Genomic DNA, 27,689 nt, shown 5'->3' with positions numbered 1-27,689 from the left:
AGCGCGTGCTTGAAATCCGACAAAATACTTGCGGCCGCAAATACAACCCAGCCCGATCAACTGGCCGGAGAAGGCTCTAAAAAGCGCCTTGCGGAGAGGTAGTTCACCTTGAGCCCCTCTCTCCCCCCCGGTTACATGCAACCCACCCTAACTGTCTTGTGGCAAAATCGAAAGAAAGAAGACGAAAACTACCTCGACATCAAGCATAGAATCATCGAAAATGACCGCGCCCAATACTCCCGTTAGCGCATGCCCGAAGCCGTACGTCAAACACCCGGAAGGTGTTCAGATCACGAAGATTCCATCAGCAGGCCAACAAAGTGCGTCGACTACCCATAACTTCGTTAAACGTCCTCATAACTGCGGACCCAAAGTGGTTCGCGTTTTCGAACCGTCGAAAAATGGGAGCAAGTACGTCCTGTTGGATAACGGACACTGGTACAGATTGAGGTATGCGTCGAAGGCCCGCCAACTGAACGGTCAGCAGCATGTCGAAGCCGTTGGCTTGAGTAACGCGCCAGTCATTGATTCGGGTGAGGGTCAGCGGAAGCAGGCAGAATCAATTCGCCAGTGCCTTACTGGCTCGACGTCTTTATTCAAAGCCGACACCCTCGAAGACTACAACCGAGAGGTCAAAAAGGTTCTCGCAAGGCTGAAGGAGATGGAAAAGCAAGTTACAAAGATTCTCATTCTTCAACAAGGTAAGGAGGACCAAAAGGGCCAAGCCAGCGAAGATGGAAGGGGAAGCGTTGAGGGCAAGAAGGGCATCAAAGGCGAGAATACAAAAAAAGGCAGCTCGCGCCGGAAGAGACCCCAGGAAATGAAATGGCATGAACATCAGTTCGTGGCAAGAAATGGTCTGCTGAGTGCCTGGGGCAAAAACGATGACAGGAGAGGGCACAAGTTACGACATCGCTGCACATGGATTCCGGTGCCGGAGGAGAGGCCCATTGAGCAGCTTTCGGGGAATGTGGAAGTCCCAGGCCTGGTCTTGACGAGTCCAGAGGGGGGCAACTTCTCATTGCGCGATCCCACCGAGTCATGACTATGGGACTAGTCATGGAAGTCGACGGTGAGGGAAATTGGAAATCTCGCCCAAAAGTGCCCGATGAGTTTACCATTGGCAGCATGAATGGAAGGATCACTAGATTCGAGGCAACTAGAGATACAAAAGGCTGACTATACGTTACTTCAAGGGAGAGTGGCTATATCATTGTGACTATGATGTTTTTGTATGACTACGATCTGCTAAACCTCATGGCATTTGTCGAACCATACATGAGTGCCTGAAAATGAAGCGAGCTGTTATTGAGACTCCCACGATCCAGCCTTTGAGGGCCATAAAGAAATCAAGAAGACATCGGCGTGGTATTTGTATTCCCGCATTCACTTTCTATTGTGCATTTCACACTGTTTCATAAAATCCCTCCCATTCAAGTTCAACGTTCGTATTGTGATAACTTTCAGGTTATGTTGCCTGCCGCAGGAAATAGACGGTCAAGGTTTCATGCCTGTGACCCCGCCCATCACTCACAGCTTACTTTCTACAATCGCACTTTCTTTTAGTACAGGTTATGTTTCTGTTTCCTCCCCCAACTCAGCTTCGTTACCAGCCATTACTTTCTTTGTCACAAAATCACATTTCCTTCAACACCACGGCACGCCAACTTTTTTGAACAACCAGCATCAACGACTACCCATATTGCGAGCGCGCATTCGAACAAACCACTCACGGTAGACAGAAATGGACTTCTTTCTACCCTTTATCGGCGTACTCGGATCCCAGGCATTGCTTTCAGCTCGGAATATCTTTGGCGCAGGGGAAGCCACCAAACCGACGCCTACGGAGAACGTCAGCACATATCAGGACCCGTGGAGTGAGTCATCCATTGAGTCTTCTGAGTGCGACAAGCCTGTCAGTGCTTCCACTACGAGCGAAAAGAAGGATTGCACAAACGACGATACAAGCGCGACAAAGAAGCAAAACAAGGACCCTAGAATGACGCATGTGGGCGCGGACGTGAGCGCATCAAAGTCGGATGAGAGCAAAGTGTCAACGGACAAAAACCCCCCGACTGCCAATTCTGACGATGAGATGATCCTCGATTGTGTCACGCTCCAATCTCACTTTGTTATTGGCATCACTTCTTCGCCGACCGACAACCAACTCGTTTCTGGCAGCCCTAAGAAGAGGAAGTGGGAGGAATCGGTCGCCACATCTCTCTTTGACGTGCTTCACAGCCCAAGCCCTAAGAAGCGTCTCATCAGAAGGTATTTCGGCCCTCAAAGTCGCCCTCCTTTGTGTGTGAAGAAGCGACCGCTAACTCACTTTTCTTTCAGCCCTCCTGCTACAGCCAAAGGCATCTCTTTCAACACTCCCACCCCGCCTCGCAAGACCACCATACCTGAAAACGTCGACGTCCAGGCCGACACCCCGACCCCATCCAAGATTCGACTCCGCCTTACCTCCCCCATACAGATGGCCGTCTACAACAGCAGAGTTGCCCGCACCCCGGGTTAGGAGCCCGAGGTGTCCAACTCTTCCGTTGGAGGCGTGCTCGACATGGAGTTGACCGACAAGGACATGGAGAAGGAGAAACCCAAGGCGGAAGAGAGTATCGAAAAAAGGCCCAAGACACAGACGCCCCGTCGTCGTATCCGCCAGCGTACGTCGCATAAGACCTGGGACGAGCTCAGTGTCGTTGACCATAGGGGACTGCTGAACACCAGGGCAAACCAACGAAACTCGACCGGAACGCCTCGACGGAAACTCCAGCAGTGCAAGTGGGTGCGGTATCGGGAACCTGAAATTAATGTTTTGATGCCTGATGCGGTGGATGGGCGGGTGCCGAGGTTGGTGTTGACGGATCCGGAGGGGAGGCATTACTCGCTGGAGGATATGCGGTTTTCGATGCAGGGGGCGTTGTCGCGGGTACGAAGGGGGGATTGAAGGGGGACAAGAGGATAGGTGTGAGGGCGGGCATGGCAGACTGGGTTGTGAGGGACGGATCGAAGCGGAGATATTGATGGCTCTATGGTATTGTGGTCTATGTCTACGGATTGAGCAGCAGCGGTTCGTAAGGATACCTTATCAGAGACTGACATCGAGCATGGAGGAAAGAAGTAGGAGACTTTCAGGTCTTTTGTCGGGCACTTTAGGGGTTCATCAGCGGAGAACAAGGGTTACGGACGGATGCTTTTACGTGCACAAGCACAATCAATTATAGCTTTCTTGTTAGTATAATCTTTTTCTTCTCTTCCTTGTATTTATCTTTGATCCAAGCGGCCTGTCTCTATGATATCACTTGTTCTTTATTTGCCATACATTTCCTGCTGACTGCGTAAAGAGGCTTCTCTCGAACTATTTCACTTCTGACTGTCATGGCAGTAGACGGACCATATGCCCAAGTGCACCACCACCATGCAACGACAATGACATCCCAGCAATGCCTACGTCTCAAGATGAAGTATCGGAAATGACTACCCCCAAATAGAGCCGATTCCCTTTGCTTGGCCAAGGTGAAGCAGATTTCCCGTCCCACGGCGGGGCAGTTATCTTATCAGACAGAGGTGTCATTCACTCGACGGTTGCTAAGCGTACCTCCAGCTTCTGGTGCTCGTGAATGGCAATACCCCCAGGTTTCTCTGCTCGTGAATGGTCTCTGGCATCTGTCCGACAGCCCGATGGCAAGTGTCAGGTGGCAAATGCCTAGAGGTAGTGAAGTGTCGTGCGGACCTGGGTGGCCCCGCGCACCACCTATTTAATTTCGGCCGCGATGGACTTTTTGGTGTTTCCCTTTCTTCCGTTCTAATTCGACTCGTTTGCGCTGGTTTTCTATATAGCGACTACTCCAGAACACCACTACAACCACCACTCCTATTCGGATTACATACAACGAAAAAGATGTGTTATACCTATCGCATCCTCGAATCAATGGACCCAAACATCCATTTATCGATGGTATGTATTTCTTCTTACCTTACTCATTGTCGCAGTTCAGAGCTGATCGGTTGCGACACAGTTCTCTCCTGAACTGGAGAAGTGTACATCCAGACCTGAGGTCCAGGTTCCGTCGGTCTACTGTCTTCGGCCCACTTCGTCTGAGACCACAGACATTATTGGAGACTCGGACGACGATTCCTACCACGAGTATTTCGATGCTCTGACCGGCGATGAGTATGACTCGCCCATAAATATAATGGAAGATGTTGAAGACCTTCCTCCCAATGGAGACGATTGGTCACAGGACGCTTGGCCCCAAGATGACTGGGCCCAGAACGACATTGACACCTACAACGAGGAAGACAACTCCCAGACCGAGGCGAACAACACTTCAGAAGATAGCGGCCACCCGCTCGCTGGCTGGCATTCCCATCGCCTGGCAAACAGCGACTGGACTCACCACAGCTTTGTCGATAAAACCGATCACATCGACATGTGGGTGCGCCACTCGGAACGAACGTATTCTCTGGCCAGATGCAACTGGGTAGTATTTCCCGAGGACGGCTGGTCAAAGCCTGAGTACTATTCTGCTTGGGGTGCCCCGGAGGCGCCGGAGCTGAAGCTGGTCACACCGGAGGGGGATGTTTGTTGGCTGGATGATTCCGTCGACTACGAGGCCTTGCCATGGGAGAGAGAGGTTGCCGAGGAGCGGAACAGGATGCTGGCTGCCATTTGGTAATTGGAGTGGGGGTGTTCAGGGTTGGGATACTGTCCTTGAGGAAGGGTTCAATGTCATGTATGCATGTCGAAAAAAAGTTGGAGTCGTGTCGACGGCTGTCTATTTCCTTGAAAGTTAGGGTCGAGTTTGTCGATGTAATCGTTCCTGTCCCTGTTCTACCAGCTCAATCATCAATACTTGGTCAATATATCATCCTCTCGGCACGCTTGCAGGTGCATGCTGTTCTTTTCACATGACTGGATTGTTAATCAACATGCAACTCATGCACCTTAACACATACCTATCGTAGGTTATCCGATATCTCCGTCACCCTCTCCTTGTCTGTTATGCATTGGTTAACTCCTCTCCAAGATATGTGGCATGAAAAACTTGGAAAGAGCATCCCACCAACATCATTCCAAATCAGAAGAAGTACTTGAACCTGGCCTGGCCCGCCAATTCTCTTCTCTGCAATCATGCCATCAATCAATCATTTCCCACATCATTCCAGCTCATCGCTTCGTGATTAAAACTTACCTGAACTTTCTTCAGACACATCTGTAGGTCTTGTTGACCGTGGACACCGTTTCCCCTCCTCTAATCTGCCCCATTCTCCCCTTCTTTGTTCTTTTCTTCCATCCTGGGTTACGGCTCAATTATCCTTTGCTCTTTTCGCCTTCAATCGCAGAAGTCTTTCCAACTGCACACATCGGCTGCCCGTCCATACCACTCGACCGGTTTCCCACTATCACCATGGCCAACAACCCAAGTAAAGTTGGCCGAGAAGGAGCCGCACCCGAGACACTTAACGAGCAGGCCGATATCAGGGTCCACAAACCCGTCCGTATGGATTGGTTCGACGCACGAACCAATCTATTAGCCAAACAGCTCTACTCTCCGCTACTGGGTGATTTGAGGTTTGTCTTGTTTCAGCTCCATATCATCAATGAGGCTGGGGCTTTCACTACGAGCGTCTACAGCACATTATTGGAGTGGTATTTGTTGGACGATTGTTCGCCCTTTCCTCGACCGCGTACTCCATCCCCGGGGCGTCTGTTTCTTGAGCACGCCATCATCACTAAGATCTATAAGATTGTGATTCAGAAACGGGAAGAGAAGAAGATTTTTGAGGCTAAGGTCAGGGAGACGCTCGGGCTAGACAAGGGAGATACCCCCGTCGACAACACCGCGTACACAAATGGTGTCAGGAGACTCGTCGAGATGACGATACAATATGCCCTCGATGTCAAGCTGGAGATGCAAAGAATTTCACATTTGCTCCGAGGCGTCACTAGCAGTGGCCCGACAGCTGATGTGATTTTCGAGTAAGTCCCCTTTTAGAGAGGTGATCTCCTCCCTTTGCGAACATGTTCTGACTCGTCTAGTGGATTAATCATGTCCAACCTAGTTTACGAGAAAATGGGGCGTCTCTTGCGAACTACTCGGCAGGACTTGACTGAAGATATGGTCGCCGCATTATCATATTTCATGGACAATGTTTCAACGGGTTGACTCAGCTAATTGTGATTCTTTAATTACGACAAGATTGTATTTCTAAAGAAATACTCAATTTGCAAGGTCCTGGCTCGGACTAATGGCCTGATCTCGGTTGTCCTGATTTCCCAGTCATGCGGCAGGGCGAGTTAGCTTCGCAAGAACCAGTCAGCGGTAGAGCGTCGAGGAAAATAAACATCCATTCCGGTTTCTCAAGCCTATCGCGAAGTCATGTACAGTTTTCCCTTAGCTGCTACTTTATACGATGCCACTGCATTCAATGGCTCCTCAACCGATACCTCCCCATTCAATGTACTTGCAGCCAATATCGCCGATGCCGCGGATGACACAGGAGACACCGAAGCCACATCCGGGTCCGGGGCAGTGATATGGAAACTCGCATCCTCGGGACGGCCGGGCCCGGTGAACAGACTGTGATCGGCATTACCTGATCCTCCGAAAGATGCGACTCAGTGCAGTCAAGAGTGGGTAGTGTACTTATCCCATGAACTCGGGCCCCTCTTTGTCGTTGCTGTGCCGCGAACACTCGGGACAAGCGCCAAAGGCGGCCTTGGCAGCCGCCGACAGCGGTACCATCGGACCTGACATTCACTCCAAAGCTTGCACAGTCGCGTCTTGGCATGGAACCCACAGAACTCCCCGAAGATCAGATTACTCTGGCTACAATTGCGAGCTGGCGTGCCGAATATCTTGGGGCTGTTCAGAGAAAACGAGCATCGTCGACACTGTTCAGATGGCTGTTCAGATAGCAGTTCGGACGATGTTCAGCAAACTGGTCTGTGGACACTTGCCCTGTTCGGACGACATGGGCGGAACTGACCAATCACATGTAATACACTTCAGTCCTGGTAGGTTCGTTAGCTTGGTACCTACACACAGGGGTTTTGGACAGGGGGAAGACGAGGAATGCAACGGCTGCAAATGCCCTATAAACGCCCTACAATAATACCGAATATAGAGGGTGGAAGGGATTTATTTTAGTGACTTTAGTAATTCTGAGCCAGTAGAGGTATAAAGGGGGAGGTTTGTGTGTGGCAGCTGGAATCCCAGATTCTCACCTTGAGATCAGGCGATTTCAGTCAATCAGATCGCGTAGATAGACGTGTCCCCCCCTGTCAAGTTATGTGGGGCAAGAACCGCGCTAACAAACCTACAAGGACCAATATGTACATCCACAGTCGCTGGACGCACAGACCGACGTCCTTGGGTGTCACCACCACCAAACTATCACCAACACAACATCTGTTCAGTGCTTACTATACGTAGAAACCATTCTGTTCATCGATCACCATGTCAACAACAGGTCCAATGTTACAAGCGACAGTCAACCTGAGGTCCAGAACTGGAGGTATAAAAATTCCTCCCCTCACCCGGAATCTGTCCCCGAATTTCTTCCTGCTGCATCCAATTTTCGGACAAGCATCACTTCATGCAACTTTGCACTCAAGCGATCTCAACCCAAACTCTTACAACACCTCATCACTCCTCAACATATTCCATCTTGGCAACCATTCTCGACAAAATGTCTTTCCCTTTCTTCTCTTTGGGCTTTGCCCCTCGCTCTCTCACCTTCCCGACTAGCAACGTTGTCAAGGCTATCGCCATTGCGTCGCTCGCCGCGCTGTCGGTCAAGATGATCCTCAACACTGTCCTGCCCTCGCAGGCCGACGACGATCATGAGTGTCATCCCGTTGATGACAAGGTATGTCTGCTCACTCACAAGGCCTCTGCTGACGACATCGATGCTGACCACCTTACCCAGGCTGGTCAAGATGCTGAATTGCCCAAGAACAACATGTCTACCACTTCTCCTAGCGCTGATGCTACCGACATTATCGCCGATGAAAGCGCTTCTCATACCACCGAGCTCGCTGTCGCCCCCGAAGATGTCAAACCCAGCAAAGACGTCGAAATTGCCGACGACAACATAGCCATGCAAGGCGCCGACAGCACGGAGATCGTCCCTGACACTAAGGAAGCCTGCCCCACTCAGCTCGAAAACGCTCCTGAGATTGTTATTTCGACTCAGGCTACTCCCATCGTCGAAACCAAGAAGCCCGCTATCAAGTCATCGAATGGGGTCCGCTCGTACCGCCACTCCTTCCCCGCTGCTGACATCGTGGAAATTGTTGAGATTGCCCCCGAGCATAGGGCAGTTCGTTCTTACCGCCATTCGTTTCCAGCTGCCGACATTATCGAGGTGGTTGAGGTTCCGTCCAGGCAAGCGACGGTCATTGCCTCGCCCATTCTGAGTAACACCAACACGGCTATGCTTGTCAATGAGGAAAAGAGCACAGCCTCAAGCGACGCTGCTCCTAAGGCTGAAGAAGTCATTCTCAACCATACTCGCAAGGATTCTACTGCGTTAGTGACCCTACAAGAATCCCTCCTCTACAATGGAAAATCGCTAACTTATTACAGGACCAATTTCTCCACTGAAAGCAGGAAGACTGCTAACAGCGAGTCGCCTTCAACTGGCCCTGGTACTCCCGACACCAATTACTCAGCCCCCAATGTTGAAGCCGCCAGCCAGATTACCCCTGTTGGTAATAAGAAGTTCGAACACTCTCAGAACCATGAAGACGATGCGACCACCCTTTCTCCGGTCGACAATTCCCCCTCCAAGTGGTACGACTTCTCCCACTTGTCGGCCGAGGAGATGGCCAATCTAGACACCATCATTGTGATCGAGCGCCCGGACACCAAGGTCAGCTACACCCAGTTAACATGCGGCTTCTGGTACCGCTTGGATGAAGACGAAAACCCTGTGATGATGAGTCAATCAGAATATGAGGACCTGCTGGCTTGGTTCGCTAGCTTTACGGAAGAGAAAGAAAAGTCCAAGGCTCCCCCTCCCATTGTCCTCGTTACCGACGAAGAGGGCAACGAGTTCCTCGCGGAGGAGATTGACGAGACCAGCTCCGTCGACCACGCCGAAGACAGCTCCAGCCAGAATGAGACGAAGACCATCAACATTGTCGACTAGGAATCGCAAGTTTTGGATCTTCAAGATCGTCCTGAGCTCGGAGTTAAATACGTCCTTCTCACAAACGGCTACTGGCACTACCTCAACGAGGACACCACAACTGCCAAGCCAATGACTGAAGGCGAATACGACGAATTCGTCTTCTGGCTCCACGACAACGAGAGACTCGAGCAGGAGGAGTCTACCAGCCAGGATGTCAAGGGCATCGAGCTACTTACCTACGCCGACGAACCCATCAACGACAATTATCCTGACAACTCCCAAGAACTATCCGAGCTCGAACAGTGGGAGGAAGCCAAGTACATTGGCCCCAACTTGAACATCGTCGGACTCATCGACCACCCCGATGGCAACAAACAATTCGCCATCGGCAACGACGATGCCGTTTATTGGCTGATTGATGGCATGTTTTGTCCTCTGGACGATGACGAGCTCGACCGCTTCCACCGATGGAGGGACGGGGACAACAATGCTCTGCATGAGCCTATCGAGCAGTTGGAGAGACCCAAGGGAAGGATGAGCAAGTGGAAGGCTCCAAATCTGGACGCCATCTGTGAGGAGGACGAAGAAGACTTGGCCGAAGAGGCGGCGGAGGAGTACGAGGTGAAGAAATGGGACAAGTGGGGCTTGTACACCATTGAGGAGGTTGAGGAACAGGAGGAGGAGTATTCACTATGGTGAGAGAAGAGATGAACGAAGAACAGTTAGGGGTCACTGGAAGGAGGGATATGTTTGAAGGAGGGAGATGGCAAGGGATTGGAGTCAGGAATGGTCATAATTGCGGACTTTTCTTCGTTACAACGGTCTACATAGCAATTTGACTGCTGATGCTACTATTATTTGACTTCCAAGTGACTATCGCAATACGTGCAGTGACTGATACGATGACCTTGCTTTGTCAAATGACACTTTCCATGCTCTCTACCCTTTACTAATGAGACTGGTATTAGCGATTATGCAAAATCCGCAAAAATTACTTGTAGAACCCAACTACACTCGCCTGTTGTCACATTACTGGATGTATGAAACAATTCACGAGATAGCATCCGTGTCCATGTTTCGCTATGTAGATTCGTCCATGCTATATTGTGGAGGGGGGATAACTTGTCATTTGATCAACGAGTGTCTTCACGCGTTCATAACATGGACTACCGATCGGTATTTAGTTATCTCATGATCCCAATGTATCTGAAGTTGGGACACCGCTAGAAGGACATGTATTTAAGTCTCACATGGGTGGTCATAACCACAGGTCCTGGGAGAATGATAAGTGCATATGTATATGTCTTGCTCGTTCTGTTGCACATCTAGGTACCTTTCACCCTACGCCATGTCGCTCTTCTACTTGTACACGGTCGGTCGGCTGTATCTTAGAATTATATGGATGTCCAGAGATACCTGAACTCACAAGACTGTTCACGTCGGTCGAGCACCCTCCCGAAGACAACCTCACTGTTCAGAGCCTGCCTGTGCTGTCCACGCCGTCATGATTCCGTAGAGTACAAGAATTACGGCTCTCCCTGAACAGTAACCTAGTGCCGCCATGATATTCGAACAGCCTCGATGCCCCTGTTCTATTGTTCAGAAGACTGCTCAGGTGATCATGTGCCATCCATGAACAGCATCACTGCGCAGAGCCCAGCTCTGCCGTTCATCAACGGTTACCCGAGTAACGGGCATAAACCCCATCAAGATGTGAACAGACAAGCACAGTTCACCAAGGTTGAGAGTCGCCAATGGCTTCATGGTCGCAGCGACAGTCAACCTGTTGGAGGGGTATATATTGGGCGCAGCAATTCTCAATCCTGTCCCGAAATCCTTCTTCCTCATCCAAATTCAGGATTCCGAACTGCACCGTCATCTATTGACACGCATCCTCGAGCATCACAACTCAACTCTAACGTCATCTCACTCTCTCATTTTAACATCGCCAGCATGACTACCTTATCTCTTTGGCACTTGGGCTCTCACGCCTGCCGACTTTTTCTACCGACCATCGCGGACATCATTGACGTCGCTGATGCTACCTTCACTGTCCTCACGTTGATGAATCATGGTTCCAGCCGCATCACCAAATCGAACAAGGTAAGCATCCCCTCCGTACTCTCATCATCAAATGCTTGAAATACTAATCTCGTTTAGATTCCCGACAAGAGAAGGAGAAAGAAGTCTCGCACAATTCTCCCTGGTAATGCCGCCGTCCAAGCCACCAAGGGGCCTGAAGTGATCTCCGCCTTCGAGGCGTCCGAAGAAGTCACTGCGCCCCTCACCATCAATCCCGACATTACAGTATCAGTCCCTGTCGTTACCATTCTTGAAGGTTCCTCTACGGCCGAGAAGGTAAGCATGATTCCTCGTCGCCATCGTTTGTGGATGTCATACTGACTCTATTTAGGTCATTGGAGTATCCGAGGAGAAAGACATCACTTCCATTCATGACACCGCCATCGAAGGAACTCATAACATTGAACTCGCTGGCGCTCTCAATGCAACCCAAGAGGCGGACACTCACCATACTGACACTACCAACGCCACAAGCATTCAAGAAGTCGAAACCGCGCTTCCTGTCGACGTCATCGCCAATGACGATCCTACCCTTGAAGTCACCAAAACCGAAGTGGAAGAACTGCATTCCTACCACCATGCCCTCCCGGCGACACCTGTTCTCGAGATCAATCTTGCCCAGAAGATGGTGGATGACTTGGGCGCATCTGCATCCAGCTCCCATTACAACAAGTTTGAGCGCTTTCTCGCCCCGGACAGGATGTGGGGCGTGCCTAGTCCGGTAGAGAGGGTTAATCGTCAGATCAAGAGAAACACAAAGACCTTGGGTCGGCTCGAAAAGACTGCCGAGAACATCAAGGCTTCGACTGACAATGCGAAGGTTATGCTTGGTTCGAAGAAGGGCATTGATGTCGATGCGACCAGAGTAGACATCCCCCACAACCCCACAGAAGTTGCAACCGACACGTGCCTTCTGTCTAATGCGGACTCGGATTTTTCCACGTGCATGCGCCAGCTCTCCATCAAGTAAGTCCTTCAAATATTTCCTCATTTCCGACATACCGGTACTGACTTTTCGCAGGAGCAACAGCTCGGATGATACCCTACCAACCGCTGAAACGGAGACGGTGCACAGCGCTATCAGCACGCCAAACACGATCTACTCGCCCGGTGATTCCACGGAGCAATCAAGTCACGATGAAAAGCTCCACCATCCCATCATCCCCGAGATCATCATAACGGAGCCAAGCGAAGTCTACCCCGAAAACGCAGACGACACCCAGCCGGCTCTCCAATCCGAAGGCGACATCCCCACCGTTGCGTCGCTGCCCCCCTTTTCCGGCCTCTACGACTACGCTGCCCTCAACTTCGCTCAAGAGGACCTCGACGACCTATGGATCATGACCATCCTCACGCGCCCCGGATACGTCACCGAGTATGCCAAGCTCAACTGTGGATTTTGGTACATCCTCGAGGACAGCAAGAACGTGCGGCTGATGGTGGAGGACGAGTACGAGGAGTTTGTGCACTGGATCGGCGAGGTCAACACGATTGGTACAGCCGCCTCGCAGAACAATGAACCGGGAAACGACAAGGCGGAAGTCAACGAGACAGAAGATCGTCCTCGATATCTCAATCCTATCTGGACTCCCAAACCCGCGGATTAGGAATCCAAAGGCCTGGAGATCCTAGAGGGTCCCGAAAAGAATGAAGATGCCGCTGAAGGGGAAGGCGAAGATGAGGAGGAGGAGGACTGGTCAGAACTTCTCCGCTGGAAGAGACGATACGAGCTGGGCAGAGGCTGGGGCATCGTAGAATCGTTCAAGCACCCAGCCTTCACCGACAGGAAGTACGCCTTGGGAAACGATGACAGATGGTACTTTGAGTACGAGGGAAAGTACCGCCGTCTGATAGAGGACGAGATGGATCTGCTCCACCGCCGGAGGCTGGAGATTTGCTACGGGCTAGTCGATGTAATTGGGGAGAAGTCGGCTACAAACAGTTGGGGGCTTACCAATATCACCGAGGAGGAAGAATAAGAGGAGTCTTGATTGTAAAGAGTGATACAGCATGAGAAAGGGTCATGGTTGAAGGAAATTGGTCAGGAGATTGCCACGTCAGGGTTGAAGGACAGGAGTCAGAGATGAGAGAAGTCGTATGAGCATAGAGAAGAGGTATGAGAAGGTGAAGAAGTCGGTAGAAAATAGGAAGCTATAACGTGATGAACTCCTCTGCGACCCACTAGTGACTATGATCTGATCGTAATATCATAGTATCATTGTGATTTGCACTGCTAGAGGTACCTATCTAACATTGAGCGGCGCTCGAGGATAACAATTTGAGCATAAAAGCTTCTAATTAGAATGTCTCATCATCCTTACCTGTGGTCTATTGACTGAAAGGTCCTACAGTTTGTCATGTCATCACCGTTTTTTACCACCGCTGGCCCGCTGTACCATTTCGGTGCAAGCTGTACATCTATATCATGCCAAAGACTGCCATACCTCTCTCTCCGCGCTATGTGCTGGGTGAGCTACAATGTAAATTGTTATGCCTATCTCCAAGACCTTCTTTCCCTTCGTTCTCTTCTTCATGATGTGACTTTCCCGTGCCAATATGTCCGTGACCTTGTTCAGCGAATAGCACACGAAAACATGGATTGCTCCGCTGCCCGCGTCGAATCTGAATAGCCTCCAACCACTGTGGACCTGTTCACAAGTCTGTTGAGGTCAACCTGGTTATCCATAAACAGCACCACTGTTCAAAATCTGAACATGGATGCGCCTGTTCTGTTCATATCTCCAAGGATCTACAGGCATCCATCGCCTCGCCGGTTGCCCTCGCAACGGAATCTCACCACCCAAATAACGTGAACGATTGGACAGTTCGCCCGCAGTCGCAAGTGGGGATAGCTTCAGCGTGTCAGCGACAGCCAACCTGTTCAAGGGTATAATATCGCGAGCTCACTTCAAATTCTGTCCCAAAACTTCTTCTTCCTTCATCCTAAAACTGGACACCCAACTGCACCGTCAACATATCGACTCGCAACCCAAGCCGAAAGCACCTCGCACACTGCAACGACACAGCGTCGCAACAACTTCTCACTCTCGCCAATTTTGACCAACAAGAACATCATCATGTCTTCTTTATGGTCCTCGGGTGTTGCCGTTCATGCTTACCGCCTGCCCCTCCCCAACGCTGCCATCATCAAAGCGATCCTCAACGGGTCTTTCGAGGCTCCTATTGCCATGACTTCTGTACAGGATCCTACCCGAAAGGTGAGTACCAATTAGAACATCGCGCATACTGATATCCAGAATCTCGCTAACTTCTCTGAACAGGCTGGACCTGTCTACAAGGCTGACGCCGAGGAAAATATCATCACTTCTGACATCGATGATGACATGAGCATTGACGACATCGACGAGCTCGACGACAAACCCACCTCCTCTTCCCTCAAAATCGCTCGAGCCGGCTACTTCTCTTCCCCTGTCCGCGATGGTCAGGCTTCTCCCATCGACGCTGGCGTCGCTTCGACCGACAAGTTTTATCGTGTCCGCAAGGTCTCCACCGAGTAAGTCATCCGCATCCCTCTGCATCTGCATTGCATCTGCATAAGCCGGTACTAACCTTCTGCAGCACAACGGCTTCCAACAACTCCAAGTTCTCTGTCGACAGCAACTTGAGCAATGACACTGCCAACACCGAAGACACGGAGTATTCCCAATCCTCCATCGCCAACACCAATAACAAGCGCAGTCAAACCAAAACCCCTGAGCAATGCGACGAAAGCGGTTCTTCCCGCGACATCAACTCCTCAATTCATGACGAAAGCCCCACCGCCTACCGATGCTTCCCCACATTTCGGCTCATCAGGGGCACTTTCCCGACAGCGCCTTCCTCGTCCGGCTCACGCTCCCCCTCACCCACTCCATCTGATACCGCCAGCGACGCCGATGACTACGCGAGCGATAACGACAATGACTCAACCAAAGACCAAGACTCCCTCGACGACCTCGACATCGTCCACACCATCGACCGCCCCGAGTACGGCCTCCAATATGTCCTCCTCACCAACAGCAAATGGTACATCTACCATGACCGCCGCAAAATTAGCCGCATGCTGCCAGATGAACATGAGGATTTCTTGGCTTGGATGAACGATCCTGATACCAAGCCCGCCACCACCATCACGGAATAGGAGCCCGAGGTGGTGGATGCAACTCAGCTTGAGAGCAGCGACCATAACAATGAAAGAGAGCCAAAGGTCAAAGCAGTCGCGACTTCCCGCGGTTTAGAGATGGTCACCTACTACTCAGACGACGAGTCCGACACCGAGGATGAACCCAGACATCCCCTGGCTGAGTACATGGTGTGGAAAGAGGAAAAAGACATGGGTGACAACTGGGAGATTTTGGCATGGTATGAGCACCCCGATGGCAACAAGAACTATGTCCTTGGTAGCGATGAGCGCTGGTACTGGGAGTACGAGGGGGCGTTCATGTTGATGCTTGATGAGGAGCTTGAGGATTTTAATTATTGGCGCAGCTGTGATCCGGCTGCGGTGTTGTATTTGAGCGGGGAGGTTGAGGAGGAGGAGAAGAATTGCAAGGGTGTTTGTGGGCTTGATACCATCCTGGAGGAGGATGAAGAGATTGAGGAGGAGGTTTGCGAAGTCAAGGAGGACAAGGATCGTAATGGTTCGACGACGGTCTGGGGTCTTGATGTTATCGAGGAGGAGGAGGAGGAGCAGGCTTGCGAGGAGATTAGCGAAGCTGAGGTGGAGAATCAGCAATATCAGGAGAGAGTGTGGGGACTGGAGGCTATTCAGGAGGTTGATGAGGACGAGGAAGACTTCAAAGTATTCCTGTGATTAGAGGTAACTAAGTGGACTCGAGGATAAAGATGTGGTTCAGTATGTAAGGATTTGAAGCGGACTGGTTCATGAGGTGGAGAACGTTGATCAGATAATCATGCTAAGGAAATAAATGACAGCTGATGAGATAACATTGTTCCATATTCAAATGATTTGTGACGTGACATGATACTTGCAAGCTCGCCACCAAATTTCAGTGCTTCGCTGAAAGTCACGATTGACGTAGATGAAAACTTCACAGATGACTCTTCTTCCGCTTATTGACTAGATATGCACCGCTCTTTTCATCATTTTTCCATTGTGTACAAAATGTGCTGAACTACCGGTAGTCTTTGATGATCGTTCATTTGTACAGCAACTTCCTCCTATGCCATGACCATGAGATCTTACTGCCTCTGAATGCATAGGTAAACTGACCTCAAAACTTCGTAGACCTTGTTTCCGTACTTCTTATATCTACCTGCATTACCTTTCTTACAATTGAACAAAGTGTGCTGGTATCGTGGCTGAGTGTCTTCGACGATGTGAATACAGCCGTCGCCCTTGTCTATCCATCCCCGTCAGCGTATGTCTTGGCATGTGAGATCGTGAGAAAGCCGGAAGCTGGATGACAGCGAACTCTCATACCAACGTAATGGTAAAATGCTTCCATATCAGCACAGAGAAGCTCATAGATTGAGGATTCGACAGTCACCGTTGGAGTGAAGTGTCATCCCCAGCACTGAGTTCCTGTTCAGCGCTGTTCAGTACTCACCTATTCTGTACCTAGGTATGGCTGCCGGGCCACGCTCACAACAACCCAAAAAGCGAACAGCTCTCAATTGCACCACATAGAAGTTCATGGATTTCGGAGCTGAACAGGGCTGAAGTGCTATCCGTAACACTGCACTGTTGTTCAGTGCTGTTCAGTCCTCACCTGCCCTATTCGTACCCCTGATCCCCAAACCGACCAATCAGATGTCATATATCCGTTCGCCATGTCAACCTCAACACCATCACCATGTCAACAAACCACCCAAACCTGTCGACTGTCGCCAGCGACAGTTAAAAGCACGTTCCAACCAGGGAGGCTATAAGAATCTCCCTCGCTGCCCCAGATCCTGCCTCAGAATCCTTCCTCCCTCATCCAAAAACATAAGGATATCCCACGCATCATTGCACACCATAGCAAAGAAGCCTCAACATCCTTTATCATCTTTCGATATCATCTTACTTCATCATCTTCGTGATACGCCACTTCAATCTTCAGATCGTCGCAATGACTTTCTCCTTCTGGTCCTCCGCCTTCACGGCGCAGACCCAACGCCTCGCGTTGCCGACCATTGCTGACATCAAGGCAATGGCCATCGCATCCTTTGCCGCATCAAGCGTCGCTCATGGTAAGTCGTCCACAATAGTCGCAGCTTCGGGTATCTAGACAATTCTGACCATGCCATTTTAGTGTCCATTTTCACTGAGACCTTTCAGATCCCCAACATCCTCAGCACCCCTCAAGAATTTCAAACACTCTCCCTCATTGACTCGTGTCAGGAAGGCGGCCTGATCGACAACATCACGAAAGCTCGGCGCATGAACGCTATCATCGATACCACCCTCAGGGACATCACATCCACTGACGTCAACAAAACAGCTCACGAGTCCAATATTGTCGACAATCGCAAGAATACCACCCAGTCAACCGACGCTCAAGCTACCGCGCCTCTCATCATCGAGGACAACAAGTCTGCTCAAGTAGTCGAAGTCTCTCACCAAGACGATCTCATCCACAATGTTAACACCGTCACTAACGACAATCGCGACGCCACTTCACGCATCGCTGATGAGGAGCTTTTCATCAGGGAGGAGAATGAGACGCATATCTATCAACATATCTTCCCCATTATGGACATCATCGAGGTTGACAACTCCAAAGACCATATCTACCACCACGTCCTCCCCATCATCGACATTGTCGAGGTCAACAGCTCCATGGCTTCCAAAATTGCCGACGTCGCCGAAGTTGACGACATGGGCGCCTCCGCCTCAAGTATCGGCCACGACTTCGAGCGCTTTCTGAGGGAGGATAAGATGAAGTGGGTGCATGCCGTCGCCAATCAACCCGAACTGTGCCACTCGATCTCCAAGACCAAGAAGCAAGCCATCGAGGTCACCAAGCAAAGCACTCCAGTCAACAAGGCCATCGCTTCCGACAACAAGCTTTTGACCGACAAGAAGACTGAGAACATCAGCTCCGAGAAGGTAGTCGACACTGGAATCGTCTCCCTTCACCATAATCGCAGGTTGTCTAATGAGTAAGTCATCCAACCAAATCCTACCCCATACTCACAGCAAAACCGCTAACTTCTTGCGCAGCACCAACTCGTCAACCGAGACGGACAACACTACCAATAGCGATGCGAGCAGAGCCACCACTCCGGATACGCCCGAAACGGTGTACTCCACCCCGGACACCAACAAAGTCAACAACAAGATTGACGATCCCGCACTGGCAAACATCAACGAGCTCAAGCAAGCCGACAAGAGCCAATCGCCTATCGCCCCTCTCGATACCTCCTCCTTCGGCAACATGTACAACTACTCCCACCTCTCACCCTCCCATCTTGAAGTCATTCTCATCATGGAACGCCTCGACCTCAACTGCCGCTATGTCCAAATGTCGTGCGGCTACTGGTACGCCCTCGAAGACGACGACGAGATCCGCCCAATGTCAAAGGCCGAGTACCAGGAGTTCATCAACTGGACCAGCCAAACCCCCGTCGTGACCCGCGACGATTTCGACAAGAAGCAACAAGCGGACGCCGAGGAGGGAGTCATGACCAGCAACGCGATTGCCATTATTGAGAGCATTGAGGATGAAGAGGAGTCCGAGAGCGAGCAATTCGAGAACCACACCACTACCCCCGAGGAGTAGGAATCCAAGGGTCAAGACGGTTTTGTCGACGACGATTACAACAACCAACCCATCGAACTTATCGATCGCACCGAATCTGCCGACTATCAACCCACCACCGGCATCGAATTTCTCTCATCCACCGACCTCGCTGACGACGAGGACGAAGACAATTACCACTCCTCCGACCCCCTTGCAGCCTGGGAATCCACCCTCGCCATCTGGAAAGACCCCGAAGACCTCGACGAAGACTGGGGCGTGATCGGCCTCTTCAACCACCCCGACGGGCAGAAACAAATCGTGATTGGCAACGACGAGCAGGTGTACTGGATGTACGAGGGCATGTTCCGCTTGCTGGATGCTCACGAGCTCGATCAGTTCAATCGGTGGAGAGACGGGGATGAATTTGCTTTTGATGAGGTGGAGGGCAAGAGGGAGCCGAAGACTTGGGTGAGGGCGGTGCTGGGTAAGCGGAGGAATATGAATAAGTGGTGCGCTTGGAGTTTGGAGATGGAGAGTATTGAGGAAGAGGAAGAGGTGGAGGAGGTTTACGAGTGTTGGTGAATTGAGAGGACGGATGGGGAAGGACTGTACGTTGGGATTTGACTTTGTGGGCTAAGTACGGGTACGGACGGGTCACGCACGGGACGGGATCGGGACAGAGAGGATGGGAGGAAGGACAAGGATCGGGGAGTTAACGGGTCATCATTATCAACAGCGCAATGAACTTCTACCGGTGAAACTTGACCCGTATCGTGAATTGCGACAGTGCCTTCTAATGATTAAAGGTGTCCGAATGTTTGATTGCAATGACTGCTTGCGTGATTGACTGCTTCTCAAATGACGTTCTACTCCTTCCCCTTTCCAGCAAGCAATTAGTGATAATCCGGAAGCGATTGTAGCATTGCGTTGTCTGTTTCCCCACTAACAGTAAAAGCGCTGAATTACACCTGTAGCGATAGTGTACGATAGTGCATCTACCTGCGCGCGGTCCCATAAACGAGAATACTTCTCACCAGGAGGCTGTTAGTGCAGGCTCACTGTACTACCCCAAACGGCCTGGTGTACTAACACCTGGTCATCTTCCCTGAAACCACTTGCCGTAAACACCCCGCTGCCGCATTGTTAACGACCTCTCGACGGAAACATACCAACATCGATTTCGAAGAGAATGTGCGAAGCAGGACGGACAATTGATTTACAACATGATTGCGCGGGGAAACAGTCAAAGCCTCAAGAAAAATACAATCAATTGTGCTTTGATGTCAAAGGAAAACATCGAGAACGAGAACACGTCAAGACCGCGAAGCGCTCTCAGAACGCACTTACAGTCCCGGACCAAAAATAACACACAACTGTTTTTTCGCCCGCAAAAAGGACCAAAACTCAACTTTTTCACTCCTTAGTTTTCATACTCAACCACGCTTTAAAAGTAGATGCACTTAAAAAAGAAAGAGGTAAATGATTATAGTTACTTAATATATACTTAGAATTAGTTTCCTTCTTCTGGTGGTGTAATGACAGTTGTCCAAATATGAACATGAAAAGCATTTTTAGTTATAGTGGACTTATAGTGCATTTTAGTGGGTGAGATTTGAGATGCTTTTCAAAAAGTCACTTTGGTATTTGCGCTTTCGCGCCCTTCTTAGATGCATCCTTTCGGACAAGTTGCATTAGCATCTCCTATCAAAGATATCTTTAACTAAAGTGTAGAGTAACTTTTGTAATAAACCTTATTAAGAAATCAAGAGTTGAAGAAGTCGAGTTTTGGCCCTTTTTGCGGGTAAAAAAAGAGTTGGTCGTTTTTTTTGGCGCCCCACTGTAACAAGACCCTTGTGCACTGTCGCACATCCTGACCGTACCGCGACAGCCTGTCCCTATCTACCACTCTCGCTGAATAGTTTTATGCTACCCTTATTGACAATCATAAATTCGAAACTACCATTATTAACAGCTATATTAGACTTCGGCCGTGATGCGATGATGTTATCGCAGAGTGTCTCCTACGATGATCTTGCACTTGGTCGGCCTCCGCCCGTCAGTGCATCGCGATGTCTTGGCGCTACGTTTCTGGTCAGTCTGTCAGTCTATCATCCTGAGCGGCACGCAAAATTCATCGTCTCATTGTGAATTATTCAATCTCCGGGCAAAAGTCGTCCAGGAAATCAAGTCTTCTCCCGGCCTCCAGCTACTGCGGCTGTAAAAACATGAAATTGTTCGATGAACTTCGGCCCCGTCAACTCGGTCGTTGCCAGCTGCACATCTGACTGTCGCCAGTCAGAAAATCTCAGATGGCTGAGCATAAACATCCCTCAGTAAGTTAAGCGCCAATCTTCTTTTGATTTCCAGCTTATATGTCTGTGAGGATTGTTCAGTGAACTCAGACAGCGTCAGTCTGGTCGGCAAGAGCTATTACATTAGACTGTCGCGAGCCATGTCATCTCGGATACTCTGGTGTAAACAACCCTCGGTATGTCCAGCTCCAATCTTCGATGAGCTTCCACCTGCAGCGGCTGTGAAGTCTTTTTGGTGAACTCGAAGGCTGGTTGGCTTAGTCGGCGACAGCTAGAGATCTGACTGTCGTTGAAGTGACACAGGAACATTGAAATATAGCCCGTCACCAGGGTAACGCCAAATTCCGTGAGCTTCGTGGGCTTCCATGGCTCTGGAGGCTGTTCAGTAAACTCGAGTGCGGTCAGCTTGGCTGGAAACAGCTTTAAACCTGCCTGTCGCCAGACATTTTACATCGAATATTTGTTAGACAATCGATGTAGCAACCACTCTTCCATTCCCTTCCCCCGTTGCTGTGGCCACGCACCTGTTCAGCCATGTTCAACCCTGTTCACCACTGCTCAGTCCCCCAAGAGCAGCTGTTCACGCCTGTTCACAGGCCACCTTCATTGTCCGGGTACTCTCTGCCTGTCTCGACCAATCAGGTGTAACACCCTGTCGCTGCGTTGCTCATGACAACCAAAACACCAACGGTCGCCCGTCAACAGCATCACGAACCTTGCTGCCACCACCTTCCACCCACCTCAACGGCGACATTCGAAGGCAAACATGTAGTTATTGCACTACTAAACCGTGAACAGCTGATCTGAACAGACCTGAATTCACCCAGCAACGCAGTAGCACGGGCCCAGCCTGGGAAAGTATAAGAGCACATCTTCTGATGCCAGAGAACTGGAACTGAATCCTTCTCTCCCCATCTCACTTCGGAGAATCACATTCTTGCGCAAGCACAAAGCACAACTGCTATCTTTGACCAAGTCAAACCAACGTCCTTACGCATACACACAACTCGCCTCGCGGCACCTAACAATCGACCTCCAACTCTTCTATCGACTTTCAAGATCTTGCCGCTCTGCCGCATTATCTTCCCCCAACTTATCACCAGTCAAGCATCACAGCGCGACTATTTCATCGATTACCTCTTCTCATTCTCTCCTCCACACACATCCCTTCTCACCTCACACCGTCTTCCATCGACAATATGTCTCCTCTCAACATTGACGCCACCACTGCGCTTGATCGCACTTTCGACAGCGCCTCCATCGACATCGTCAACATGAACAACTCGACTCCTGACACAACAATCACAGTAACGGACGACTCCAAGCCCCGCACGGAAACTCCCAGCTCAACTAAAGTCATCATCGCACTGATCGTTATGACCATCCTCATCGTCAGCACCTCTTTGATCAGCTTCACGGCCTTGATCTTCGCTCTCTCCCACACGACTGACACTACCACGGACGCCAATGTCGCCTCTGGCGACTGTACTATTTCGGACGGCAACACCCAGGCGACAGTTGACACTGTCTCGAAGGCCGGCAACATTCCGGAGGTCACCATCACTACTCTGGATGCAACCCTCATGACCAACAAGGACCTCACCATGGCTGCTTCCAACGCCGACATTGCCCAGGAACTCGACGGCACAAACGTCATCACCCCCGACATGAAAGCCGGCAGTGAAGACAGCATCACCTCGGTTGCTCTCACCGAAAGCGAAGTCCATGTTTATCGCCACGTCCGCCCAACCTTCGATATCGTCGAAGTCTCTACACCCACTACAATCTCCGAGAGTGCCACTAGGTCAACTAACTTCGACAACGACTACTTCGGTGGCCTCGCCTCTGATATCCTCGATTTCAAGAGCCTCCAGAAATGTCTCGAGGAAGACCAAATGTGGCTCGCCCACATGCCAACCCCTAATCCGGCTATCACTTCTGGGTCCAAGCCCTCATTCATTGTTAAGACGAACAAGATCGCCAAAGCGGCCCGTCCCGCACCGAAGATCAGTAAGTCAAGATGAACCCGAAGACAACAAAAAGATGAAACTAACATTGAACTAGACTACACTTCGATCTGCAAACTGTCGATGATTCAAGAGGAGGACGAGGAAGAGATCGAGTTCCCTCGCTCTTCCTCCGACGAAGCCGACAGCAGCATCGACAGCCTCACCGACTTTGAGGAATTTTCCGAGTCCGAGGAGGAGATCATCGCCTTTGCAAAGAAGGTTCACAGACTTTGCGACGAACTTGAGAAGGTCGAGCGCTTCTCGGACCCGGTCGAGGAAACAATTGCCCTCGCCAAAGACATCGAGGCCACGTTCCAACAATGGGACGAGGAGGATCTCGAGGCCTTCTCCGACAGCGAGGACGATGCCATTGCCTTGGCCAAGCAGATCGAGGTCAACACCCGACCCAGCCCGCCCGACTCTCCTACGCCGCAGACACCCGAGGGCACCGGGGCCCGCTTCACTGAATCGGGATTCCTCATCGAGACTCCGGACCATAGCCCGGCTCAGCGCGCACCCATCAGCTCTCCTGCCCAAACCCCTGAGGCTGAGTTCATCTCAAAAACTCCTGAGGCCACGCATCTTCCTCACACTCCGCTCAGCGTTCATGCCCAAAAGCCCATCTTCGCCTCCCCTGTAGGGTTATGTTTGCAACACATCCGCAAGGTCTCAAACGAGTAAGTCATCCTCACCAACTCACTTTCACCTGAAGTGCTCGTACTAACTTCCATAGGACCAACACTACAGAAGAAACAAACGACACGGCTGTTACTCAGGCAACCAACCCTACGGCCGGTTCTCCTACAACCATCTACTCGAGCCCAGACAACGTAACCGAGTACCAGGCTATGACTGGCTTTACCGTCTGCCTCTCCGCCAAAAAGGGTACCGGGATCACTTTTGATCCCATCGTCCAACCCGGCGATGACATCCACTATGACAGAAGATTCTTGAAGGATGAAACTCCGTCGCCATCACCAGCGCGCTGCCGGAGCTCGGCCAGCAACCAGTCCACACCATCCGACAAGTCAGAGGATATGAGCACTCCCTACGACTACACCCACCATTCCGGCGACTCAGATATACTAGCCGTTCTGAAGCATCCCGGCGGTGCCAGCTACGCCAAAATGAGCTGCGGCAACTGGTTCTTCTTGAACGACGACGGAACACTTGATGAGCTTAACTGGCGGGAATACGAGGAGCTCATTGAGTTCATCGTCGGCGACGTTGCTTCTCTCCCCTCCAAGCTCCACCAGGTCGCACTACACGCCGCCGCAAAGTTTCAGAATGAGGAAGAGCCAATTGCCACTATGGGCTAGGAATCCATAAGGCATGAGGTTCAGACTCAAGAAGAAGAGCTCCCGCTCCCATGGGTTCCATGGGACGATGAGCCAGAGACCGTGCCTGAGTTTAACCACGAGGAGGAGCTCCCGCTGCCGTGGGTCCCCTGGGACGAACCAGAGACCATGAACCCAGAGGCCAAGCCAGGACTCGAGGGCCAAGTCAACGAAAGCACCACGGAGACCAACGCGAAGAACGTCACTGAGCCCGTCACCGAGGATATCACCGCGGAGGTTGCCGGGGTCATTATCAATTCGGACCAACCAGATGAAAAATGGTTCAAGGCAGAGGAGATGCCCCCTAGATGGTTCGTGATGGAGCACATTCGGTGCCCAGGCGAGGAAATCTCCTACTACGCCGAATACGTTCGGGGCAGCGATGACAGGTGGTACTTCCGCCTGGACGGGCCGGAATACAGGCCCCTGGACGCACGCGAGCTCCGGTGGTTTCTCAATTGGCGGGCTAGCACTCGCCCATTGACCTACATTGTCGAGCTCGAGGAAGAGGAGTGCTTCTGAAAAGAAGAAAAAGAAATAAAAAGAAAAGAACCATAAAAAAAAAAAAAAAAATGACAATCTCGGATTCCAGCCAACGGACCTCACGAACGGGAAGTGGGCGCTGAAACAAAAAAATCAATCGGAAGGACAGGACCGAACGCCACTTGCCGACGGGTTCAGCGCCGACAAGCGAATGATACACTACAACAAGGGCCCAAGAGTAGGGCAATTGAGATAGGTATGTGAGGTGCAGTGTTAGGGTCCAAGGCCAACTGGGTGCCGACGGAGGAGTTTTGGACGGAAATCGGTTTGGGGGGAAAGTGTTTTGGCAATTTGGGAAAAGGGAGTTAGCTAGGAGCTAGGAGTGCCAGACACATCATCTGAACAAAACACTCATAGCTTTCTCCAACTCGAAATGACACTCTTATGCAACGTGAACAAGTGATACTAATGACCGATATGCATAAAAGTGATGGTAAGGTCTCATACTAAACAGTGTATATGATGCAAATGGGTGGTGAGGTCTCATTCTAACAAACTTACCCTGCTATAGTAATCAACGACTGCAGAGAAACGCTACGTTATTGACATTGCCGACGTGATGAGAAGAAGGCCAAATCGGTAAAGTAAGTTTCCGGACCCGGGGCCTGGTACGAACATAGCCTTGCTGACGAAGAACTGGCAAAATCGATATCTGGATGCCTCGGATGACGCTTGGACGACGATATGAGTTTGAAGACGATTGTGAACGGTCCAACCTCGGCCGATGGAGGCATGACAAATCATGGCTTGATCACCTTGGATTAAACAAGCGCGAGTCGGCGTTATGTCGAAGGCGTGGGAGACCAGGAACAAAAGCCTGTGCCTGGACAAGTTAGAGGATTCTTAGTCTTTTATAGAGGCGTGACGGTGTACCGGAGTAGACGGTTACGGGATTAGCCGAACAGACCATGCGTGGAGCACCGTCTCCTTGCATTCATCATCATGGCATGGCGTCAGCGGATCATGAGGTCAGGCCTAGGCCTTGACGAGGGGGTGAGAGAGATGGTGGACGAAGACGAGCCAGACATGTTGTTGTTGAATCTTTTCTGTCTGTCTGAGATTGGGATCATGGTTCTGCCGCGAGTTAGTGAGGCGGTGATGATGATGATGATGATGATGATGATGATGATGATGATGATGATGATGATGATGATGATGAAGAGTATTTCTGTCCGGGAGCCGTACCCTTATGGAGCCACCAGGATGTGGAGAGATTTTCCAGGTGCGTTGGGTGGTTTCCATTGTGTGTCAGTGTTTGAAAAGCGCTTACCCTCCCTGCTTGGGACTTCCTCCTCCTCCTCGTCGTTTCGGGTTTGGCGTTGGGTTGCATGAACGGTGATGCATTATCAGATGCCCTGGTCACTTCATTGATAGGTGCAAATCGGATGTAACGTCACGTAACATTCTTTCCGTTTTCGAGAGAGTGTCTGTGCTGCGGTGTGCTGCTCCTGCTGCTCTGTGCTGTTGTACAACTTGGAATTATGTGCCCGCATGTGGCACTTGCCCGCCCGGGATTTTGTGATGTGAATATCTCGCAAATTTGCACAAATTGGGGTGGGGGTCCCATCTAGTCTTCTCCTCACGACCAATTCTCCATCGTCCTCCATGTCCTACTAACTAATACAGGCATTCAGGCCAAGATACGACGATTGCCGCACTCCTGGGATTGTTCCGCACGTGTGGTGCCGTGGTGGATGATGATGGTGACGGATCTTGCTTTCTATCGAGTATCGAGGGATCGAGGACTTCCATTCGTTGATTTGTCCAAGGGAAGGGAAGGAGGAAGCAAAGATGCGCTGCGGATCGAGCCATGTCGTAAAAAGGTTAGCCCCAAAAGTGGCAGGCGCTTCCACAAAAAGAAGCCAATGTTCGACTTGGCGACACTAGTACCCCTGTCGACACTATACCTAACCCCCCTTGTCTATAACCCCCAGTGTGGGCACATGAGTTGGCACGCTAGACGGCGCGGAAGGTTGTGAGTTTGTTCCGCCGCCGCGGGGAAGGAGGTTTGGATGGAGCCTTCCAATATGCACAAGGTGCAGCGTCCACAGTGGAAACAGTAGGAAGAAATCCGAGTCGTCGGCGCCCTCCCTCTCCTGAACCCGCGAAAGACCCCCGGCCGTCCAAGTTCCAACGGCTTTTGAGAAGAGCTCTGGTGCCGGAGCTCATCCTCTTTGTGCGCTAGATCGACTGCGAACTCCTGCAAAGTGCGTCATAATGGTCCGACCACCTGCGACGACTAACGCCAACAGAAATGACCCCTTCAGACCATTTTTAATCCCCCATAGCCTTCGAACCTCCCCCTCGGAGCCTGCCATCTTTCTTTCTTTCTTTATTTTTCCAATAATTTACCTTTTGGTGAGCGCTTCCAGTCGCCGCCCCGTGTGCTCCAGAGGGTCCTGGGCTCCTGGCCGTGTCTGAGATGTAGCAATTGTGCGAATGACTACTATTATGTGGTCTGTCAGTGCTGCTGCAAGTTTTCTTGTCGCTGGGTGTCTTGTCAGATTTGTGTGTACCTAGTCAACGACGTGGAAATGCCTGGCAATAAAAAGCTGTGTCAATGCCCTTGTCTTC

At 50.9% G+C, this 27,689-nt stretch overlaps 10 protein-coding genes across 10 annotated transcripts; 9 read left to right on the top strand and 1 right to left on the bottom strand.

The window, feature by feature from the left end:
• Window positions 1–220: 220 nt before the first annotated feature.
• On the top strand, window positions 221–1,045 carry NEUTE1DRAFT_113889 (uncharacterized protein; the record flags this gene model as incomplete). Its single annotated transcript, XM_009857198.1, has 1 exon — window positions 221–1,045. The coding sequence occupies one exon, from the start codon at window positions 221–223 to the stop codon at window positions 1,043–1,045; it is 825 nt and encodes a 274-aa protein (XP_009855500.1).
• Window positions 1,046–1,744: 699 nt separating this feature from the next.
• NEUTE1DRAFT_104881 (uncharacterized protein) lies at window positions 1,745–2,950 on the top strand (the record flags this gene model as incomplete). Its single annotated transcript, XM_009857197.1, has 2 exons — window positions 1,745–2,516; window positions 2,553–2,950. The coding sequence occupies 2 exons, from the start codon at window positions 1,745–1,747 to the stop codon at window positions 2,948–2,950; spliced, it is 1,170 nt and encodes a 389-aa protein (XP_009855499.1).
• Window positions 2,951–3,904: 954 nt separating this feature from the next.
• Window positions 3,905–4,682, top strand: NEUTE1DRAFT_113887 (uncharacterized protein; the record flags this gene model as incomplete). The annotated part of the gene is made up of 2 exons (XM_009857195.1): window positions 3,905–3,961; window positions 4,023–4,682. The coding sequence occupies 2 exons, from the start codon at window positions 3,905–3,907 to the stop codon at window positions 4,680–4,682; spliced, it is 717 nt and encodes a 238-aa protein (XP_009855497.1).
• A 732-nt stretch (window positions 4,683–5,414) lies between these two features.
• Window positions 5,415–5,990, top strand: NEUTE1DRAFT_52695 (uncharacterized protein; the record flags this gene model as incomplete). Its single annotated transcript, XM_009857194.1, has 2 exons — window positions 5,415–5,578; window positions 5,642–5,990. The coding sequence occupies 2 exons, from the start codon at window positions 5,415–5,417 to the stop codon at window positions 5,988–5,990; spliced, it is 513 nt and encodes a 170-aa protein (XP_009855496.1).
• A 1,708-nt stretch (window positions 5,991–7,698) lies between these two features.
• NEUTE1DRAFT_132688 (uncharacterized protein) lies at window positions 7,699–9,843 on the top strand (the record flags this gene model as incomplete). Its single annotated transcript, XM_009857193.1, has 2 exons — window positions 7,699–9,099; window positions 9,163–9,843. The coding sequence occupies 2 exons, from the start codon at window positions 7,699–7,701 to the stop codon at window positions 9,841–9,843; spliced, it is 2,082 nt and encodes a 693-aa protein (XP_009855495.1).
• A 1,254-nt stretch (window positions 9,844–11,097) lies between these two features.
• Window positions 11,098–13,205, top strand: NEUTE1DRAFT_141767 (uncharacterized protein; the record flags this gene model as incomplete). Its single annotated transcript, XM_009857192.1, has 5 exons — window positions 11,098–11,247; window positions 11,305–11,502; window positions 11,558–12,192; window positions 12,248–12,767; window positions 12,834–13,205. The coding sequence occupies 5 exons, from the start codon at window positions 11,098–11,100 to the stop codon at window positions 13,203–13,205; spliced, it is 1,875 nt and encodes a 624-aa protein (XP_009855494.1).
• Window positions 13,206–14,303: 1,098 nt separating this feature from the next.
• NEUTE1DRAFT_113883 (uncharacterized protein) lies at window positions 14,304–16,039 on the top strand (the record flags this gene model as incomplete). The annotated part of the gene is made up of 4 exons (XM_009857191.1): window positions 14,304–14,444; window positions 14,508–14,740; window positions 14,806–15,229; window positions 15,368–16,039. 4 exons carry the CDS (start codon window positions 14,304–14,306, stop codon window positions 16,037–16,039), a joined length of 1,470 nt encoding a protein of 489 aa, XP_009855493.1.
• A 1,261-nt stretch (window positions 16,040–17,300) lies between these two features.
• Window positions 17,301–19,496, top strand: NEUTE1DRAFT_51589 (uncharacterized protein; the record flags this gene model as incomplete). The annotated part of the gene is made up of 4 exons (XM_009856929.1): window positions 17,301–17,421; window positions 17,484–18,333; window positions 18,395–18,851; window positions 18,963–19,496. 4 exons carry the CDS (start codon window positions 17,301–17,303, stop codon window positions 19,494–19,496), a joined length of 1,962 nt encoding a protein of 653 aa, XP_009855231.1.
• Window positions 19,497–21,349: 1,853 nt separating this feature from the next.
• NEUTE1DRAFT_113881 (uncharacterized protein) lies at window positions 21,350–21,762 on the bottom strand (the record flags this gene model as incomplete). The annotated part of the gene is made up of 2 exons (XM_009857190.1): window positions 21,350–21,658; window positions 21,751–21,762. 2 exons carry the CDS (start codon window positions 21,760–21,762, stop codon window positions 21,350–21,352), a joined length of 321 nt encoding a protein of 106 aa, XP_009855492.1.
• A 663-nt stretch (window positions 21,763–22,425) lies between these two features.
• On the top strand, window positions 22,426–25,094 carry NEUTE1DRAFT_52683 (uncharacterized protein; the record flags this gene model as incomplete). The annotated part of the gene is made up of 4 exons (XM_009857189.1): window positions 22,426–23,236; window positions 23,291–23,912; window positions 23,969–24,514; window positions 24,749–25,094. 4 exons carry the CDS (start codon window positions 22,426–22,428, stop codon window positions 25,092–25,094), a joined length of 2,325 nt encoding a protein of 774 aa, XP_009855491.1.
• Between the last annotated feature and the right edge of the window lie 2,595 nt (window positions 25,095–27,689).

Source organism: Neurospora tetrasperma (assembly GCF_000213175.1).
Source record: "Neurospora tetrasperma FGSC 2508 unplaced genomic scaffold NEUTE1scaffold_81, whole genome shotgun sequence".
In the NCBI taxonomy this organism is placed as follows: Eukaryota; Fungi; Ascomycota; class Sordariomycetes; order Sordariales; family Sordariaceae; genus Neurospora; species Neurospora tetrasperma.
This window is presented reverse-complemented; position numbering and strand designations above follow the sequence as displayed.